Source organism: Macrobrachium nipponense, chromosome 30, assembly GCF_015104395.2.
Source record: "Macrobrachium nipponense isolate FS-2020 chromosome 30, ASM1510439v2, whole genome shotgun sequence".
Taxonomy (NCBI): domain Eukaryota; kingdom Metazoa; phylum Arthropoda; class Malacostraca; order Decapoda; family Palaemonidae; genus Macrobrachium; species Macrobrachium nipponense.
This window is the reverse complement of record NC_087218.1, coordinates 17922285-17942284: the sequence shown is the minus strand read 5'-3', so window position 1 is coordinate 17942284 and position 20000 is coordinate 17922285. Positions and strand designations below refer to the sequence as shown.

The 20000-nt window shown below is 39.1% G+C and overlaps 2 protein-coding genes across 2 annotated transcripts in view; one reads left to right on the top strand and one right to left on the bottom strand.

Moving 5' to 3' along the window:
* The window catches only part of LOC135202343 (cap-specific mRNA (nucleoside-2'-O-)-methyltransferase 2-like), a 273293-nt gene that overhangs the window by 141093 nt on the left and 112200 nt on the right, over positions 1-20000 (bottom strand). The gene's annotated exons all lie outside the window — the stretch shown is intronic.
* Positions 1-20000, top strand: part of LOC135202088 (mucin-2-like) — a 124126-nt gene that overhangs the window by 89648 nt on the left and 14478 nt on the right. Inside the window, exons 12-14 of the mRNA XM_064231341.1 lie at positions 11404-11535; positions 17127-17317; positions 19567-19732. Of these exons, the coding sequence (XP_064087411.1) occupies positions 11404-11535; positions 17127-17317; positions 19567-19732 (489 nt within the window). The remainder of the gene's footprint in view (positions 1-11403; positions 11536-17126; positions 17318-19566; positions 19733-20000) is intronic.

Below are 20000 nucleotides of genomic sequence, written 5' to 3'. Positions count from 1 at the left end.
TTGCAAGAATTGGAATGTCACGTCTTGCAAGAATTGATTGCCAACATCCTTGCAAGAATTGGAATGTCCAACGTCTTGCAACCATTGAATGTCAAAGTCTTGGCAAAATTGGTGTCACGTCTTGGCAGGAATTGGTGTCAAAGTCTTGCAAGAATTGGATGTCCAAACGTCTTGCAAGGTTTGGATGTCAAGTCTTGGCAAGAAATTGATGTCAAACGTCTTGCAAAGGATTGGATGTCCAAAGTCTTGCAAGAATTGGAAATGTCCACGTCTTGCAAGGATTGGAATTTCAAAGTCTTGCAAAGGAATTGGATTCCAACGTCCTTGCAAGGAATTGGGAATTGCCAACCGTCGTGCAAGAATTGAATGGTCAACTTCTTGCAAGGGATTGGATGCCAACGCTTGCAAGAATTGAATGTCAACGTCTTGCAAGAATTGGATGCCAACCGTCTTGCAAGAATGAATGTCAAGCTGCAAGGAATTGAATGTCAAAGGCTTGAAAGAATTGGATGTCAACGTTTGAAGGATTGGATGTCAAAAGTCTTGCAAGAATTGGATGTCAACGTCTTGCAAGGATTGGAGGTCAAAGGTCTTGCAAGAAAATTTGGATGTCAAGTCTTGCAAGATTGGATGTTCAAAGTCTGCAAGAATTGGAGTCAACGTCTTGCAAGGATTGGATGTCAAAGTCTTGCAAGAATTGGATGTCAAGCCCCCCCCCTCTTGCAAGGATGGTGCCAACGTCATTGCAAGAATTGAATGTCAACGTTTCAAGGATTGGATGCCAAACGGTCTTGCAGAATTGAATGTAAACGTCTTTGCAGAATTGAATGTCAACGTCTTGCCAAGGTTGGATTCAAAATCTTGCAAGACAACGTCTGCAAGAACTTGGATGTCAACGTCTTGACAAGAATTGAATGTCAACGTCTTGCAAGGGATGATGCCAACGTCTTGCAAGAATTGAAGTCAACGTCTTGCAAGGATTGGATGTCCCCAAAAAAAATTGTCTTGCAGAATTGGATGTCAACGTCTTGCAAGAATTGGTGCCAACGTCTGCAAGAATTGGATATCAACGTCTTGCAAGAAATTGGGATGTAAACGTCTTCAAGAATTGTGGGATCAACGTCTGCAAGAATTGGTTGCCAACGTTCTTGCAGAATGGTATTAACCTCTTCGCCAAGAATTGGATGTCAAACGTCTTGCAAGACTTGGTGCCAATGCCTTGCAAGAATGGGATATCAAACGTCTTGCAAGAATTGGATGTCAAACGTCTGCAAGAATTGGTTGCCAACGTCTGCAACGGAATGGATGTCAATGTCTTGCAAGAATTGGAGGGCAACGTCTTGCAAGGATTGGTTGGCCAACGTCTTGCAAGAATTGGATGTCACGTCTGCAAGAATAGAATGTCAACGTCTTGCAAGAATTGGTTGCCAACGTCTTGCAAGAATTGGAGTCAACGGTCTCGCAAGAATTGGATGTCAAAGTCTTGAAAGAATTGGTTGCAACGTCTTGGCAAGAATTGGATATCAACGTCTGCAAGAAATTTGGATGTCACGTCTTGCAAGAATTGGATGTTCAACGTCTTGCAAGAATTGGTTGCCAACGTCTTGCAAGAATTGGATGTCATTCTTGCAAGAATTGGATGTCAACGTCTGCAAGAAATTGTTGACAACGTATTGCAAGAAATTGGATGTAAGTCTTGCAGAATTGGATGTCAACGTCTTGCAAGAATGGGATGTTCAACGTCTTGTAAGGAATTGAATGTCAACCGTCTTGCAAGAATTGGATGTCAAAAGTCTTTGCAAGAAAATTGGAATGTCAACCGTCCTTGCCCAAGAATTGGAATGGTCAACGTCTTGCAAGGAATGGGTGCCAACGCCTTCCAAGATTGGTTGCAAGTCTTGCAAGAAATTGGATGTTCAACGTCTTGCAAGAATTGGAGTCACGTCTTGCCCGAATGAATTTCAACGTCTTGAAAGGAATGGGTGCCCAACGCCTTCAAGAATTGGTTGCCACGTATGAAAGAATTGGATTGTCAACGTCTTGGAAGAAGTTAGAAGTCAAACGTCTTGCAAGAATGGTTGCCAACATCTTCCAAGAATTGGTTGCCAACGTCTTGCAAGAATTTGGATGTCAACGTCTTGGGCAAGAATTGGAGTCCAAACGTCTTGGCAAGATTGGATTGTCAACGCCTTGCAAAATTGGATGTCGAACGTCTTGCAAGATTTGGGATGCCAACGTCTTGCAAGAATTGGAATGTCAACGTCTTGCAAGAATTGAATGTCAACGTCTTGCAAGGAATTGGATGTCAACATCTTTGCAAGAAGGACCAACGTCTTGCCCAACAATTTGGATTCAACGTCTTGCCAGGAATTGGAAATGTACGCTTGCAAAGGAATTGAATGCCAACCGTCCTTGCAAGAATTATTTGAATTAATTGGTTCCAACGTTCTTGCAAGTTAATTTTGGAATTCCTTAATTTGGTTTTTTTCAACGCCTTTTTCGAATTCTTTTCGCCCCCCAACCGTCTTGCAAGATTGGTGTCAACGGCTTGCAAGAAGGAATTGGTTCCAACATCTTGCAAGAATTGGATATCAACCGCTTGCAAGGAATTGGATGTAAACGTCTTGCAAGAAAATTGGATGTCAACGTCTTGCAGAAAAATTGGAATGTTCCAACGTTCTTGGGGCAAGAATTGGATTTCAACGTCTTGCAAGGAATTGGATGTCAACGGTTTGCCAAGAATTGGTTGCCAACGTCTTGCAAGGAATTTGGATATCAACGTCTTTGCAAGAATTGGAATTGAACAACGTCTTGCAATTGATTGTTCAACGTCTTGCACAGAATTGGAATGTTCAACGTTCTTGCAAGAAGTTGGATTGTCCAACATCTTGCAATGAATTGAAGAATGTTCAACGGTCTTGCCCAAAGAATGAGAATCAAACGTCGATTGCAGAATTGAATTGGATCAACGTCTTGCAAGAATTGGTTGCCAACGCCTTCCAAGAATTGGGTTGCCAAACGTCTTGCAAGAATTGGATGTCAACGTCTTGCAGGAATTAGAATGTCAACGTGCTTGCAAGAATGGTTGCAACGGGTATTCCAAGAATTGGTTGCCAACGTTTGGCAAGATTGGATGTCAACGCTCTTTGCAAGGAAGTTGGATGTCAACGTCTGCAAAGAACTTGAAAGGAATTGGTTGCCAACGTCTTGCAACGGAAATTGGATATCAACGTCTTTGCAAGAATTGGATTGTCAAACGTCTTGCAAGAATTTGGATTGTCCAACGTTCTTGCCAAAGAAATTGGATTGTTCCAAACGTCTTGCCAAGAATTGGATGTCAACGGTCTTGCAAGAACTTGGATGCTCAACGTCTTGCAAGAATTGGATTGCTCAAACATCTTGCAAAGGAATTGCGGATGTTCAACGTTTCTTCGCAAGAATTGGATAGTCAACGTCTTGCAAGAATTGGATTGCAACGTCTTGCAAGAATTGAATGTCAAACGTTCTTGCCAAGAAATTGAGGGCACTGTCAAAGTCTTGCAAGAAAATTGGATGTCAACGTCTTGCAAGAATTGGAGGGTCAATCGTCTTTGCAAGAAATTGGTTGCAAACGGCCTTCCAGAATTGGTTGCCAACGTCTTTTGCAAGAATTGGTATGTCAACCGTCTCTTGCAAGAAATCTTGGAATGTCAACGTTCATTGCAAGAATTGGAATTGTCCAACGTTCCTTGCCAAGAATTTGGTTAGCCAACGTCCTTGCCAAGAATTGGATTGGTCCAACGTCTTGCAAGAATTGGATGTTCAACGTCCTATTGCAGAATTAGGAATGTCAAGAGTCCTGCAAGGAATTGGATTGCCAACCGTCTTGCAAGAAATTGGGATTGCCAACGTCTTGCAAGAATTGGAATGTCAACGTTCCTATTGCAAGAATTGGAATGTCCAACGTCCTTGCCAAGAAAGTTGGATTGCCAACGGTCTTGCCAAGAATTGGATGGTCCAACGTTTCTTGCAAGGTTGGAATTGGTTTGCCAACGTCCTTGCCAAGAATTGGATTTGTCCAACGTCCATTGCCAAGAATTGGATGTCAACCGTCTTTGCAAAGAATTGGATGTCAACGTATTGCAAGAATTGGAGGTCACGTCTTGCAAGAATTTGAATGGTAACGTCTTGCAAGGAATGGATGTCAACGTCTTGCAAGAATTGCATGTCAACGCTTGCAAAGAATGGGATGTCAACGTCTTGCAAAGAATTGATGTCAAACGTCTTGCAAGAATTGGATGTCAACGTCTGCAAGAATTGAATGTCCACGTCTTGCAGAATGGATGTCAACGTCTTGCAAGAATTGGTTGCCAACGTCTTGCAAGGAATTGGATGTCAATGTCTTGCAAGAATTGGATGTCAACGTCTTGCAAGAATTGAATGTCAAACGTCTTGCAAGATTGGATGTCAACTGTCTTGCAAGAATTGGATGTCAACTTCTTGGCCAAGGAATTGGATGTCCAACGTCTTGCAAGAAATTTAGGATGTCAAACGTCCTTGCAAGAATTGAATGTCAACGGTCTTGCAAGGAATTGCAAGTCAACTTCTTGCAAGGATTGGATGTCAAGTCTTGCCAAGAAATTGAATGTCAACCGTCCTTGCCAAGGAATTTGAATGTCAACCGTCTTGCAAGGATTGGTGGTCAAACGTCTTGAAGAATTGGAATGTCAACGGTCAATTGCAAGAATTGAATGTCAACGTCTTGCAAGAATTGAATGTCAACGTCTTGCAAGGATTGGATGTAAACGTCTTGCAAGAATTGAAATGTCAACGTCTTGCAAGGATTGACACTTGCAAGAATTGGATTAAACGTCTTGCAAAAATTGGATGTCAACGTTCTGTTCAAGAATTGGAATTTTCAAACGTCTTGCAAGAAATTGGAATGTCAACTCTTCAAAATTTGGATGTCAACGTCCTTGCAAGAATTGGAATGTCAACCCTCTTGCAAAATTGAATGTCCACCGTTCTTGCAAAAATTGGTTTGCCAACGCCTTCCAAGAATTGGGTTGCCAAACGTTCTTGCGAAGGAATTGGATTAATGAACGTCCTTGCAAGAATTGGATGTCAACGTCTTGCAAAAATTGGAAATGTCAAACGTCTTGCAGAATGGTTGCCAACGTCTTGCAAAAAAAGAATTGGATGTCAACGTCTTGCAAGAATGGTGCCAACGCCTTCCAGGAATTGGTTGGGCCAACGTCTTGCAAGAATTGGAATGTCAACGTCTTGCAAAGGGAATTGGATGTCAAAGTTGCAAGAATTGGATGTCAACGTCTTGCAAGGAATTGGAATGTCAACGTCTTGCAAAGAATTTGGATGTAACGTTCTTTGCCAATGAATTGGAATGTCAACGTCTTGCAAGAATTGGAATTGTTTGCAACGTCTTGCCAAGAATTGGAATGTCAATTGGTCGTTGCCAAGAATTGGATGTCAACGTCTTGCAAGGAATTGGAATGTCAACGTCTTGCAAGGAATTGGATGTCAAGTCTTGCAAGGAATTGGATGGTCAAACGTCTTGCAAGAATGAATTGTGCCACGTCTTGCAAGAAAATTGGAATGTCAAGTCTTGCAAGGAATTGAAGTCAACGTCTTGCAAGAATGAATTCAACGGTCTTGGGAAAGGAATTGGATTGTCAAGTGGTTGCAAGGAATTGAATGTCAACGTTCCTTCCCAATTCAAGTTCCTTTTGTTCCTGCAAGAATTGGATGTCAACGTTAATTGCCAAGAAATTGGAATGTCAACGTCTGCAAGAAATTGGAAAGCAAACGTCCTTGAAGGGATTGGGTGTTCAACGTCTTGCAAGGAATTGAATTGTTCAACGTTCTTGCAAGGAATTGACATCTTGCTAAGAATTGGATGTCAACGTCCTTGGCAAGAATTGGATTGCACGTCTGCAGAATTGGTTGCCAACGGCTTGCATAATTGGATGTACAAGTCTTGCAAGAAATTTGGTTGCCAACGGCCTTCCAAGAATTGGTTTGCCAACGTCTTGCAATAATTGGATGTCACGTCTTTGCAAGATTGGATTTCAAATCCTTGCAAGAATTGGATGTCAACGTCTTGCCAAGGATTGGATGTCAACGTCTTGCAAGAATTGGATGGTCAACGTCCTTGGCAAGAATTGGATGTCAACGTCTTGCAAGAAGTGGATGGTCAGAACGTCTTTGCAAGTGAATTGGATGTCCAAACCGTTCTTTGCAAAGAATTGGAAAATGTCAACGTCTTGCAAGGATTGGATGGTCAACTCTTGCAAGAATTGAATGTCAAAACGTCTTGCAAGGATTGGATGGTCAACGGTCTTGCAAGATTGAACTGTCAACGTCTTGCCAAGAATTGGATTCAACCGTCTTGTCAGAATTGAAGGAATTGTCAACGTCTGCAAGAATTGAATGTCAACGCTTTGCAAGGAATTGGAATGTCAACGCTTGCAGAATTAATGTCAAAGTCTTGCAAGGAATTGGAATGTCAACCGTCTTGGCAAAAATTAATGTCAACGTTCTTTGCAAGAATTTGAATGTCAACGTCTTGCGCAAGGATTGTATTGTCAAAAAAACGTCTTGCAAGAAATTGAATTTCAACGTCTTGCAAGGATTTGACATCTTGCGAAGAATTGGATGTCAACGGTCTTGCAAGAATTGGAATGTCACGTCTTGCAAGAATTTGATGTCAACGTCTTGCAAGAATTTTGAAATTGTTCAACGTCTTGCAAGGAATTGGAATGGTCAACGTCTTGCAAAGAATTGAAGATGTCAACGTCTTGGGCAAGGAATTGGAATGTCAACGGCCTTTGCAAGAATTGAATTTCAACCGTCTTGCAAGGATTGTTTGCCAACCGCTTCAATGTCAACGGTCTTGCAAGAAATTGGAATTTGTTCCAACGTCTTGCAAGAAATTGGATGTCACGTCTTGCAAGAATTGAATGTCAACGTTCTGCAAGAAAAATTGGTTTGCACTCCTTCCAAGAATTGGTGCCAACGTCTTGCAAGAATTGGGATGTCAACGTTCTTGCAAGAATTGAATGTCAACGTCCTTGCAAGAATTGGATTGTCCAACTCTTGCAAGAATTGGAATGTCAAACGTCTTGCAAGAAATTGGTTGCCAACGCCTTCCAAGAATTGATTGCCAACATCTTGCAAGAATTGGATGTCAACGTCTTGCAAGAATTGGATGTCAACGTCTTGCAAGGATTGGATGTCAACGTCTTGCAAGAATTGGATGTCAACGTCTTGCAAGAATTGGTTGCCAACGTCTTCCAAGAATTGAATGTCAACGTCTTGCAAGGATTGGATGTCAACGTCTTGCAAGAATTGGATGTCAACGTCTTGCAAGAATTGGATGTCAACGTCTTGCAAGAATTGGATGTCAACGTCTTGCAAGAATTGGTTGCCAACGTCTTGCAAGAATTGGATATCAACGTCTTGCAAGAATTGGATGTCAACGTCTTGCAAGAATTGGTTGCCAACGTCTTGCAAGAATTGGATGTCAATGTCTTGCAAGAATTGGATGTCAACGTCTTGCAAGAATTGGTTGCCAACGTCTTGCAAGAATTGGATGTCAACGTCTTGCAAGAATAGAATGTCAACGTCTTGCAAGAATTGGATGTCAACGTCTTGCAAGAATTGGATGTCAACGTCTTGCAAGAATTGGTTGCCAACGTCTTGCAAGAATTGGATGTCAACGTCTTGCAAGAATTGGTTGCCAACGTCTTGCAAGAATTGGATGTCAATGTCTTGCAAGAATTGGATGTCAACGTCTTGCAAGAATTGGTTGCCAACGTCTTGCAAGAATTGGATGTCAACATCTTGCAAGAATTGGATGTCAACGTCTTGCAAGAATTGAATGTCAACGTCTTGCAAGAATTGGTTGCCAACGCCTTCCAAGAATTGGTTGCCAACGTCTTGCAAGAATTGGATGTCAACGTCTTGCAAGAATTGGATGTCAACGTCTTGCAAGAATTGAATGTCAACGTCTTGCAAGAATTGGTTGCCAACGCCTTCCAAGAATTGGTTGCCAACGTCTTGCAAGAATTGGATGTCAACGTCTTGCAAGAATAGAATGTCAACGTCTTGCAAGAATTGGTTGCCAACGTCTTCCAAGAATTGGTTGCCAACGTCTTGCAAGAATTGGATGTCAACGTCTTGCAAGAATTGGATGTCAACGTCTTGCAAGAATTGGATGTCAACGTCTTGCAAGAATTGGTTGCCAACGCCTTCCAAGAATTGGTTTGCCAACGTCTTTGCAAGATTGGATGTCAAACGTCTTGGCAAGAATTGATGTCAACGTCTTGCAAGAATTGAATGTCAACGTCTTGCAAGAATTGGATGTCAACGTCTTGCAAGAATTGGATGTCAACGTCTTGCAAGAATTGGATGTCAACGTCTTGCAAGAATTGGATGTCAACGTCTTGCAAGAATTGAATGTCAACGTCTTGCAAGAATTGGATGTCAACGTCTTGCAAGAATTGGATGTCAACGTCTTGCAAGAATTGGATGTCAACGTCTTGCAAGAATTGAATGTCAACGTCTTGCAAGAAATTGGTTTTGCCAAAACCGGACGCCTTCCAAGAATTGGTTGCCAACGTCTTGCAAGAATTGGATGTCAATGTCTTGCAAGAATTGGATGTCAACGTCTTGCAAGAATTGGATGTCAACGTCTTGCAAGAATTGGATGTCAACGTCTTGCAAGAATTGAATGTCAACGTCTTGCAAGAATTGGTTGCCAACGCCTTCCAAGAATTGGTTGCCAACGTCTTGCAAGAATTGGATGTCAACGTCTTGCAAGGATTGGATGTCAACGTCTTGCAAGAATTGGATGTCAACGTCTTGCAAGGATTGGATGTCAACGTCTTGCAAGAATTGGATGTCAACGTCTTGCAAGAATTGGATGTCAACGTCTTGCAAGAATTGAATGTCAACGTCTTGCAAGGATTGGATGTCAACGTCTTGCAAGAATTGGATGTCAACGTCTTGCAAGGATTGGATGTCAACGTCTTGCAAGAATTGGATGTCAACGTCTTGCAAGAATTGAATGTCAACGTCTTTGCAAGAAATTGCATGTCAACGTCTTGCAAGGATTGGATGGTCAACGTCTTGCAAGAATTGAATGTCACGTCTTGCAAGGATTGGATGTCAACGTCTTGCAAGGATTGGATGTCAACGTCTTGCAAGAATTGGATGTCAACGTCATGCAAGAATTGAATGTCAACGTCTTGCAAGAATTGAATGTCAACGTCTTGCAAGGATTGGATGTCAACGTCTTGCAAGAATTGAATGTCAACGTCTTGCAAGGATTGACATCTTGCAAGAATTGGATGTCAACGTCTTGCAAGAATTGGATGTCAACGTCTTGCAAGAATTGGATGTCAACGTCTTGCAAGAATTGAATGTCAACGTCTTGCAAGAATTGGATGTCAACGTCTTGCAAGAATTGAATGTCAACGTCTTGCAAGAATTGAATGTCAACGTCTTGCAAGAATTGGTTGCCAACGCCTTCCAAGAATTGGTTGCCAACGTCTTGCAAGAATTGGATGTCAACGTCTTGCAAGAATTGGATGTCAACGTCTTGCAAGAATTGGATGTCAACGTCTTGCAAGAATTGGATGTCAACGTCTTGCAAGAATTGAATGTCAACGTCTTGCAAGAATTGGTTGCCAACGCCTTCCAAGAATTGGTTGCCAACGTCTTGCAAGAATTGGATGTCAACGTCTTGCAAGAATTGGATGTCAACGTCTTGCAAGGATTGGATGTCAACGTCTTGCAAGAATTGGATGTCAACGTCTTGCAAGAATTGGTTGCCAACGTCTTCCAAGAATTGAATGTCAATGTCTTGCAAGAATTGGATGTCAACGTCTTGCAAGAATTGGATGTCAACGTCTTGCAAGAATTGGATGTCAACGTCTTGCAAGAATTGGTTGCCAACGTCTTGCAAGAATTGGATGTCAACGTCTTGCAAGAATTGGATGCCAACGTCTTGCAAGAATTGGATGTCAACGTCTTGCAAGAATTGGATGTCAACGTCTTGCAAGAATTGGATGTCAACGTCTTGCAAGAATTGGTTGCCAACGTCTTCCAAGAATTGGTTGCCAACGTCTTGCAAGAATTGGATGCCAACAGTCTTGCAAGAATTGGATGTCAACGTCTTGCAAGGATTGGATGCCAACGTCTTGCAAGAATAGAATGTCAACGTCTTGCAAGAATTGGATGTCAACGTCTTGCAAGAATTGAATGTCAACGTCCTGCAAGAATTGGTTGCCAACGTCTTGCAAGAAAACACGATAAAAAGAACGGAAGTTGCACATCAACTGGATGTCTTAGTAAAAATTCCGCATTTTCTTAGTTCGACGAAATTGACTTTGCCACACAAATATTTACCACAAGCACTGAAAAAAATACTTTCGGCCAGTGGTGTTTTATTCACAGCATTTCACGAGGAAAAAAAGTAGTTGAGCGATATGGGGTTGAAAGTAAGACCATTTATTTTAATGAAATTCGGACAATAGCACCCCAGTTAAAAATTTTTCAGTACAATGTCATCGTACTGAAAAGTACAATGGCGTTCTGCAATCACTTCTCGATAACGTTATCTTTCCAGCCGAGTTAAAGTTACTGCAAAATGGCGTGGCTTTGCAGAGTTGTGAGTTGCAAATGACATTTGCACAGTATAATTACTGAAAAGACTAATATTATTTTTTTACAATCGAAAATTAAATTCAAGACACTACAATATTTACCAAACATCCTGTTATGGCTTTGTGCCTTGCAATGTAGAATAATATAAAGCAATTACTGTCATATCAACCGACGACTCCGAGTCCAATTCTTTGTTATGAATAATATCTAAGCAAAATTTGTTACGCACTACCAGTAACTTTTTTGTAACTTTGTTGTTCATTTAACATAATAATCATAAAGCACTCAACAAAAAAACTAGAAATTCTTAAGTCTTTCTCCCTAAAAAGATATTAGATAATTATTAGGGAGAAAGACTACGGGATTTCTAATTTTTTGTTGAGCGCCATATGATTATTATGTGAAATCGACATCACAGGATGTTATGTAAATATTGTAGTGTCTTGAATTTAATTTTAGTTTGTAAATAATAATATTAATCTTTTCAGTAATTATATATACGTACGTATATATATATATACACACACACACACACACACACATATATATATATATATATATATATATATATATATATATATATAAATTCATAAAAGACCTTCACTATACATCGTGCCATTGTACTTTTCGTAAAGTTAATCGTTATGTAGAATATCAACATAGAAGCCGTGCCTTGCATATTTGAAAAGTTTCACCTAGGCCCCGTTTCCCTTGGGGTCTTTTTTTTTTTTTTTTCAGTTTACCTGGAGGTGGAGGAGGACATCCCGGCCCCCTTCGTGGAAGTGGCAGTGTCCTCTCAGGCAGGACTCAGCTACAGGTGGGGTCTATGGCTCACTCAACTGAACTGCCACGAGCCCTCACCCATTTTAGGTAAGACGTGGAAGACTCCATACAAGAAGAGGGGGTATGTAGTGGTAGTGACTGGTGGCTTCTTTGTTGAGCCAACTTCTCCACACGAATTTTTTTTTTTTTTTTTTTTAAGGGAAATATTTTTGATAGTTCCAGTTGTTGACAGCAGTGGGAAGCGGTTAGAGAGGGACTTTGTGTCTCGCAACCCCATCCCAGAAAGCTTCACTTAGAACGGGAGGTTAATATATATATATATATATATATATATATATATATATATATATATATATATATATATATATATATAAATATATATATATATAATATAATATATCTATATATATATATATATATATATATATCTATATATATAATATATATATATTACTATATATATATATATATATATATACATATATATATATATATATATATCTATATATATATATATATATATATAGTATATATATCATATATATAAATAAGGATTTCTTAATACGTATACCCGGATGTCAAACATACAAACGATACACTCATGTGCATGCACATACATAAACACGCTCAAACAACCCCACCCGCACACACACACACACACACACACACACATATATATATATATATATATATATATAATATATGTATGTGTTTGTGTGTTTATGTATGTGCAAGTCCGCGAATATGTCGTCTGTCTGTCTGTCTAGTCTAACATCCACATCCGAGTTGATACTCATACGTACCAACAAATCCTAAGTTAAATGGAGAACAGGTAATTTAATTAAACCACTCATAACGATAAGACAGAATACCTGTCAATGATTTGATGAATACTGGACGAATGAAAATGTATGTCACAATAATTCGTTTTCAAGAACTATTATTATTATTATTATTATTATTATTATTATTATTATTATTATTATTCCAAATTTATACACTCCCATACGGAAACACTCAAATACTCAAAACAACCAGAGAGAGAGAGAGAGAGAGAGAGAGAGAGAGAGAGAGAGAGAGAGAGAGAGAGAGAGAGAGAGAGAGAGAGGAAATTCGATTTCCTCCTTAAGTTCTACTGTGAAAGATCTATGTTTGGATGATTCGACCTGCATTTGATATTGAGTTACATCCTGCTGCCATTCCCGCAAATAAAAAAATAAATCAATCAATAAAAAGACACAACAAATTTCTAAATATAAATCCCAGAAGTATGTTCCTCTACCACGTCCTATGCATTATTTCAGTGGTGGAAAATAAAAACAAATTCTCTTCGTTTCCCAGAAAACAAAAACTGTTTTCAGAATTCATATTATATAATGGCTTGGATTTGTTACACTTACTTTTAACCTATAACAATGTGATCCGACCTCCCGCTTACTCGGTGCGTGTTGGTGCGCGTCTAAAATCTACGGTCAAATAGAACGTTGTTTCACCAACGAAAATTAAAATAAATACGATATACTTTATTAGAAATTATTTTTCTGTACTGTTCAACATGCACATTATTCATTTTTTACATTTACATTCTCATAAATAAATCATAACTATTGCATCCTAATATTACTGTATCTTTAACTCAACGCGAAAGACCGTTTCCAGACTTTTGTAGGCCTCCCTATCCCGCCAACATGAACAACAACATCAGTAGTTTGTAGGCTTACTCCTCGAGTAAGGCGAAAACTCCGAGACACCGAAGCAATAAGTAAATCCGGCACAGATTATATATTGATGTCCCCATGCATACCCCAATCCCCCTGGAAGGTCTTAAAAAATGCCCCTTTCCAAATGATTCAAGACATCGGGTTCAAGTTCCTTCAGTGATAGCAGTGTGGGATGCGGTCTCCAACTCCTTCTTCTTCTTCCTCTTCGCTTTCTTCTTCCTCTTTGCTTTCTTCTTCCTCTTCGCTTTCTTCTTCCTCTTCGTTTTCTTGTTCATCTTCTTCTTCTTAAATCGGTAAAGAATACAAGGACCCCAACTCCCACCCATCCCGGGAGAGAAGAGAAGAGATGAATAAACAAAGGTCAAAAGTTCATATAGGCGGGGTCAATAAATGAAAATCACAAAGGTCATCGGTTTAGTATCTGACCAAGATATCCTCCAGCGCTAAGCTCGAATCTTCCCGATGAATATGCATCCTCGGGTCACATCCGCCTGGCCGCCCACGGGCGTACACAGAAACCGGAAGGTGACCCGAGGTCAAACGTATAGAGTCAGCATGAATCTATAAGCAACTGTTATTTCGGTCAGCCGTTTTTTTTTTTTTGTTTTTTTTTTTTTTTTTTTTTTACTATCAATTTATTTAGCTTTGCAGTTTGTGTCCGATTATGAAGAGATACTTATATTGTGAACTGCTGAGCCCTAGATATAAATTATATTAAATATTATATATAATATATATATATATATATAGATATATATATATATATATATATATATATATATATATATATATTTTATATATATATATACATATATATATATATATATATATTATATATATATATATATATATATATATATATATATTATATATATATATACATATATATATGTATATATATATATTATATATTATATTTATATATATATGTATATATATATATATATATATATATATATATATAAAGTTTTTTTTGCCACGAAGGAAAAAAATGAAAAAAGCGAGTTAGCCGAGTACTTTCGGTCCGAACATAGGACCGAAAGTATTCGGCTAACTCGCAAAGAACCTTTATTTATACATAGCATCACGTTTTATATACTTCGTGATCAAGTTATTCATATATATACTATATATATATATATATATATATATATATATATATATATATATATAATATATATATATTAAGAGTGTTGGTTTTTAGAATCTAAGTTGCTATAAAGTTCAATAACACATTTGCGCAGCGCAATTAAAATCCCAGGGCATGAATTTACTTCTTGTGAATAATTAGTCGCCTTGGAAGCCTTCTTCATATCAAGCAGAAATGCACAACGTGAGTGAAGACGTGCTTGCAATTAGAACTACAGACTTACAACTTGTACTGTAAGTCTGTTACGTACAAAAGTTTTTCTCAAGATATTTTCAATTAACCTAACGAGATATTATATACAAACAAAGCGGGACCCAACCTCCAGCTTACTCGGGGTGCGTGCTAAAATCTACGTCAAACAGCGCGTTTTTTCACAAACGATAATTAAAATAAATAGCTATATTTTATTAGAAATAACTTTTCTGTACTGTTTAACATGCACATTATCTTTTACATTTTCATTCTAATAAATAAAACATAAATGGTCTACCTTCAAATTCCTGTATCTTTTAACTCGACGCGAAACACCGTTTTCAGATCTTTTTATGCTTTCCTACCACCCCAGCAACAACAACAACATAGTTTGCAGACTTTCTCCCCGAGTAAGCGAAAACTTTATATTTTGGGCACTGATAGCAATAGTCGTGACGAAAGTTTATAGTGGTAAAACAATAAAATTTCATTGCCCTCCACTAAATAATAGAACAAACTTTCTGTTTTGAAAAGATTTTTTTTTCTTCAATCTGCGGAAAAAACTTATATTCTATCTTAAATAGGACTAAGAAAGAAGTCAGACTTCTTAGAGACGAAGGGGATGTTACATTTGATGATGTGAATTCAGTCATACATCGTATCTATGACTGATGACTGAGAGAGAATATTTGACTGAATTCCTCATGCCTCTTTCCAGCTCGGTTGTGACGCAAACGAGTGTAATACGTTCGTTCAACGCAACCCGTGTGTACTGTACACAATCACTACGTTCAATTCCCCCAGTAATAAGAATTCTTTGTTTCTCTTAAGTCAACAATTTCAGACGCCCAAAGCAATTAACCAAACACTTCAGGTAATTTAGTTCATTGTTTGTTTTCTCTCTCTCCGTCTGCGCCGTCAGAGTAACTCTAGCCCTCAAATACCTAATTGTTTTATCTTCCTTCGTCAGCGCTTTCAGTGTGATTCTAGCCCTCAAATACCTAATTGTTTTATCTTCCTTCGTCAACGCTTTCAGGGTGATTCTAGCCCTCAAATACATAATTGTTTTATCTCCCTTCGTCAGCACCTTCAGGGTGATTCTAGCCTTCAAATACATAATTGTTTTATCTCCCTTCGTCAGCGCTTTCAGGGTGATTCTAGCCTTCAAATACCTAATTGTTTTATCTCCCTTTATCAGCGCTTTCATGGTGATTCTAGCCCTTAAATACATAATTGTTTTATCTCCCTTCGTCAGCACCTTCAGGGTGATTCTAGCCTTCAAATACCTAATTGTTTTATCTCCCTTCGTCAGCGCTTTCAGGGTGATTCTAGCCCTCAAATACATAATTGTTTTATCTCCCTTCGTCAGCACCTTCAGGGTGATTCTAGCCTTCAAATACCTAATTGTTTTATCTCCCTTTATCAGCGCTTTCAGGGTGATTCTAGCCCTCAAATACATAATTGTTTTATCTCCCTTCGTCAGCACCTTCAGGGTGATTCTAGCCTTCAAATACCTAATTGTTTTATCTCCCTTCGTCAGCGCTTTCAGGGTGATTCTAGCCTTCAAATACCTAATTGTTTTATCTCCCTTTATCAGCGCTTTCAGGGTGATTCTAGCCCTCAAATACATAATTGTTTTATCTCCCTTCGTCAGCACCTTCAGGGTGATTCTAGCCTTCAAATACCTAATTGTTTTATCTCCTTTCGTCACTTCAGGGTGATTCTAGCCTTCAAATACCTAATTGTTTTGTCTCCCTTCGTCAGCGCTTTCATGGTGATTCTAGCCCTTAAATACATAATTGTTTTATCTCCCTTCGTCAGCGCTTTCAGGGTGATTCTAGCCTTCAAATATCTAATTGTTTTATCTCCTTTCGTCACTTCAGGGTGATTCTAGCCTTCAAATACCTAATTGTTTTGTCTCCCTTCGTCAGCGCTTTCATGGTGATTCTAGCCCTCAAATACATAATTGTTTTATCTCCCTTCGTCAGCACCTTCAGGGTGATTCTAGTCTTCAAATACCTAATTGTTTTATCTCCCTTCGTCAGCACTCTCAGGGTGATTCTAGCCTTCAAATACCTAATTGTTTTATCTCCCTTTATCAGCGCTTTCATGGTGATTCTAGCCCTCAAATATATAATTGTTTTATCTCCCTTCGTCAGCACTTTCAGGGTGATTCTAGCCTTCAAATACCTAATTGTTTCATCTCCCTTTATCAGCGCTTTCATGGTGATTCTAGCCCTCAAATACCTAATTGTTTTATCTCCCTTTATCAGCGCTTTCATGGTGATTCTAGCCCTCAAATACATAATTGTTTTATCTCCCTTCGTCAGCGCTTTAATGGTGATTCTAGTCTTCAAATACCTAATTGTTTTATCTCCCTTCGTCAGCGCTTTCATGGTGATTCTAGCCCTCAAATACCTAATTGTTTTATCTCCCTTCGTCAGCGCTTTCATGGTGATTCTAGTCTTCAAATACCGAATTGTTTTATCTCCCTTCGTCAGCGCTTTCATGGTGATTCTAGCCTTCAAATATATAATTGTTTTATCTCCCTTCGTCTGCGCCTTCAGGGTGATTCTAGCCCTCAAATACATAATTGATTTATCTCCCTTCGTCAGCGCCGTCGGGATGCTTCCAGCACTTCACCGAGAGCACGGGGGAGATCAAGAGCTTCAGCTTCGAGGACGGCGAGTACTACATCGACCAACACTACCGGATCTGCCTGGCCACGACACCCAAAATTTGCTCCGTCACGTTCTCGGCCCAGGAGCAGCAGTTCATGATCGAGAAATATGGCAATATAGATGAAGTGAGTGTTAGATATGTTTAGTTTCTTATAACTGTTAATAAATAAACAGCAAATCAACAGTAATAATGAAAAAATATAATAATAAATAATGTGCTATTCTGACTAAATCCTAAGTCGTTTGCTTTCTTCTCTTAACCTCATTTATTCTTTATTCATTTATTTATCTATTTTTCAGTTTGTTAATTTATCTGTTTTTCTAATAACTAGTCTCTTCTTTCTGCATTTCCTTATACTATCTGTTACTCCTTTCGAATGGACACCATATTCTTTGGAAGCTTGAATTTCAAGTCAATGGCCCCTTTGGTGGGATTGTTCCAGACGAATAGGGTCCCATCTTCCGAATGACAATAATCATTATGATTCAGAACCCTTATTCTCTTACTCATTATTTCCCATTACATTTCACTCGTCAAATTGCATAGCCTCCTTCCCCTAAGCTATTTCCTTTTGTGATTTCTCATGCTTTTTTATCCTCTCATTTAATTTTGTTTTATTTCTAGTACCTGTTTCAATCTTTTACTTGCTTTTCCCCTTTTCTATCGCCTATTCGTTGTTAGATTTCTGTTCCTGTTTCAAGTTCTCAGACTTTTACCCCAATTCTTTTGTGAAATATTTATCCATCCTCTTTTTGCCCCATTCTCCAATTAGTCTCCATCTTTTATTTACATCATTTTCCCCTAATTCCGCCAATTAGACTCCACTTCTTTCACAGCTGCAATTTGCCACGTTCTTCCCACTTTCTGCTATTAAATTCTGATCTCTTCCTATTTTTTTTTTTTTTTACCATTTCCATTTTATCGTTTATTCTGTTTTTTTTGTTTTTTTTCCCGTTACAATTTCTCGTCCTTTCCCCCAAGTCTGTAATTTATGCTTTATTATTTTCCCCCGTAGATTTCTGAAGAATGTTCATTGTGTCATTTTTTCTTCAGCATTTCTCGTGTATTTCCCCTATTGTCTTTTACTTTTGTTCTATTCTCTCTGTTTTAATTCTCATCTTCATCTCCACTGATATCCCTAAGCTAAGGGGTCGGTTGCCCTGGTGCGTCTTCTCCGGCTAATACTACTGCAAGCATCTTCCTATGCTGCAACCTCCTTCCAATCTTCCCTCACTTGTCAAGCCACCTAAGTCTTCGACTCCCTCTGTCAACCTTCTACCTTTATCACGTTCCAACGAAGCCCTCCTCACTCCTTCTTCTCACTCATTCATACCACACACCCAAACCATCTGAACTTTCAATTTTTTATCAATAATCTGTACCGCCGGGGGCGCGTATTCCCAAACTGTAACCAAGGTCCATACCTCCCTTGAAAAAGCTGGACGTCATATCTCAAAAACTAACCATTGAATCTTATTAAAAATAATCTCATTCAGTTCACTCTAGGGACATGGCAAAAAACCGGGGCTGGGCAATACTAGTATACGTCTCGGGAGTTTGCTCCCTGGTCGCTACAGACTGTTGCTCTTTTTGTGATTAATGACTACGTTTCTGAACCATGTACATCATCGGAAGTCTGATTATGGTATAAAAAGTATTCGTTTTTAGTTTATCTTGCATTCTTTTATCACATACTACCCCTGCCATCTCCTTCCATTTCCGTCCAGCTACTTTTATCCTGCTTTCAACCTCAGCTCACAACCTCCTTATGGGATTAAAGTAGAAATACGTACTTGCAATATTCTGTCTGTTTTAGGCCCAGACCTCTTTTGTCTGTTGGATACGTAACCTTAGTTTTCTCCACATTTACCTCAGCAATCAAACACCCCCAACCCCCTTCACCTTCTTTCAATCCATTCAAGAGATTCCCGCTACTCTCTTTCCATTCCTTTACAGTTCCTCCTCGGTCTCTGCTTTGATCACTATATGATCTTTGCGTAAGAATTCCCAGATATTATCATTCCTATTCCCTTCACTTAATTCATGCAATACAAAAGTGCTTCCTCCCAATTCTGCCGTTTCTTTCCCTTCTATTCTCTTCATTTATTGCAACTCTCAAACGCCTCCCCACCTATAATCTAATTCTATTTAACGTTCTTTATCTGCTTCCATTTCTTACGCGCTTTCTCCCACAGTATCATTTGACTTCCTTCCAATTCCCTTTCCTTCGGCTTCTCATGTTTTCCCTGTTTTATCTTTTAATGTGTCCTGTTTCCTTGTTGTTTCACTTTCCCACTTCCCCCATCTCATCGGTTCCCTTTCATCTCTTTTGTTTCCCCGAGTTTTCCACCCTCTCCCTCTCCCTCTTTCCAGGTCCCATACGACAGGTCGGGGATGAGTTCGCTCTACTGCGTGCGGGATTACCTCAGGATACCGGACGGGTCTGCAGACGGGGGAGCCCACACTTCCTCCCACGATCGGTATTGTGGGGGGCGCTTGGCCTCTACCCACGGTGCTATGGCCCCGAGCCCTGTTACTAGTAAGCTTCGAGTCTCTCTCTCTCTCTCTCTCTCTCGTCTCTCTCTCTCTTCTCTCTCTCTCTCTCTCTCTCTCCAGTTTTTTTGTTGGTGAGTTTTTTTCTGAAATGTATTACTCATGTGTGATGTTTGAATATGCATATTTTTAATGCGTGAGCCCTATCTATGTAGATGTATATTTAATATGTATATATATAATAATATTAATATTCATATATATATAATTTATTATATATATATATATGTATGTATATATGATATATATATATT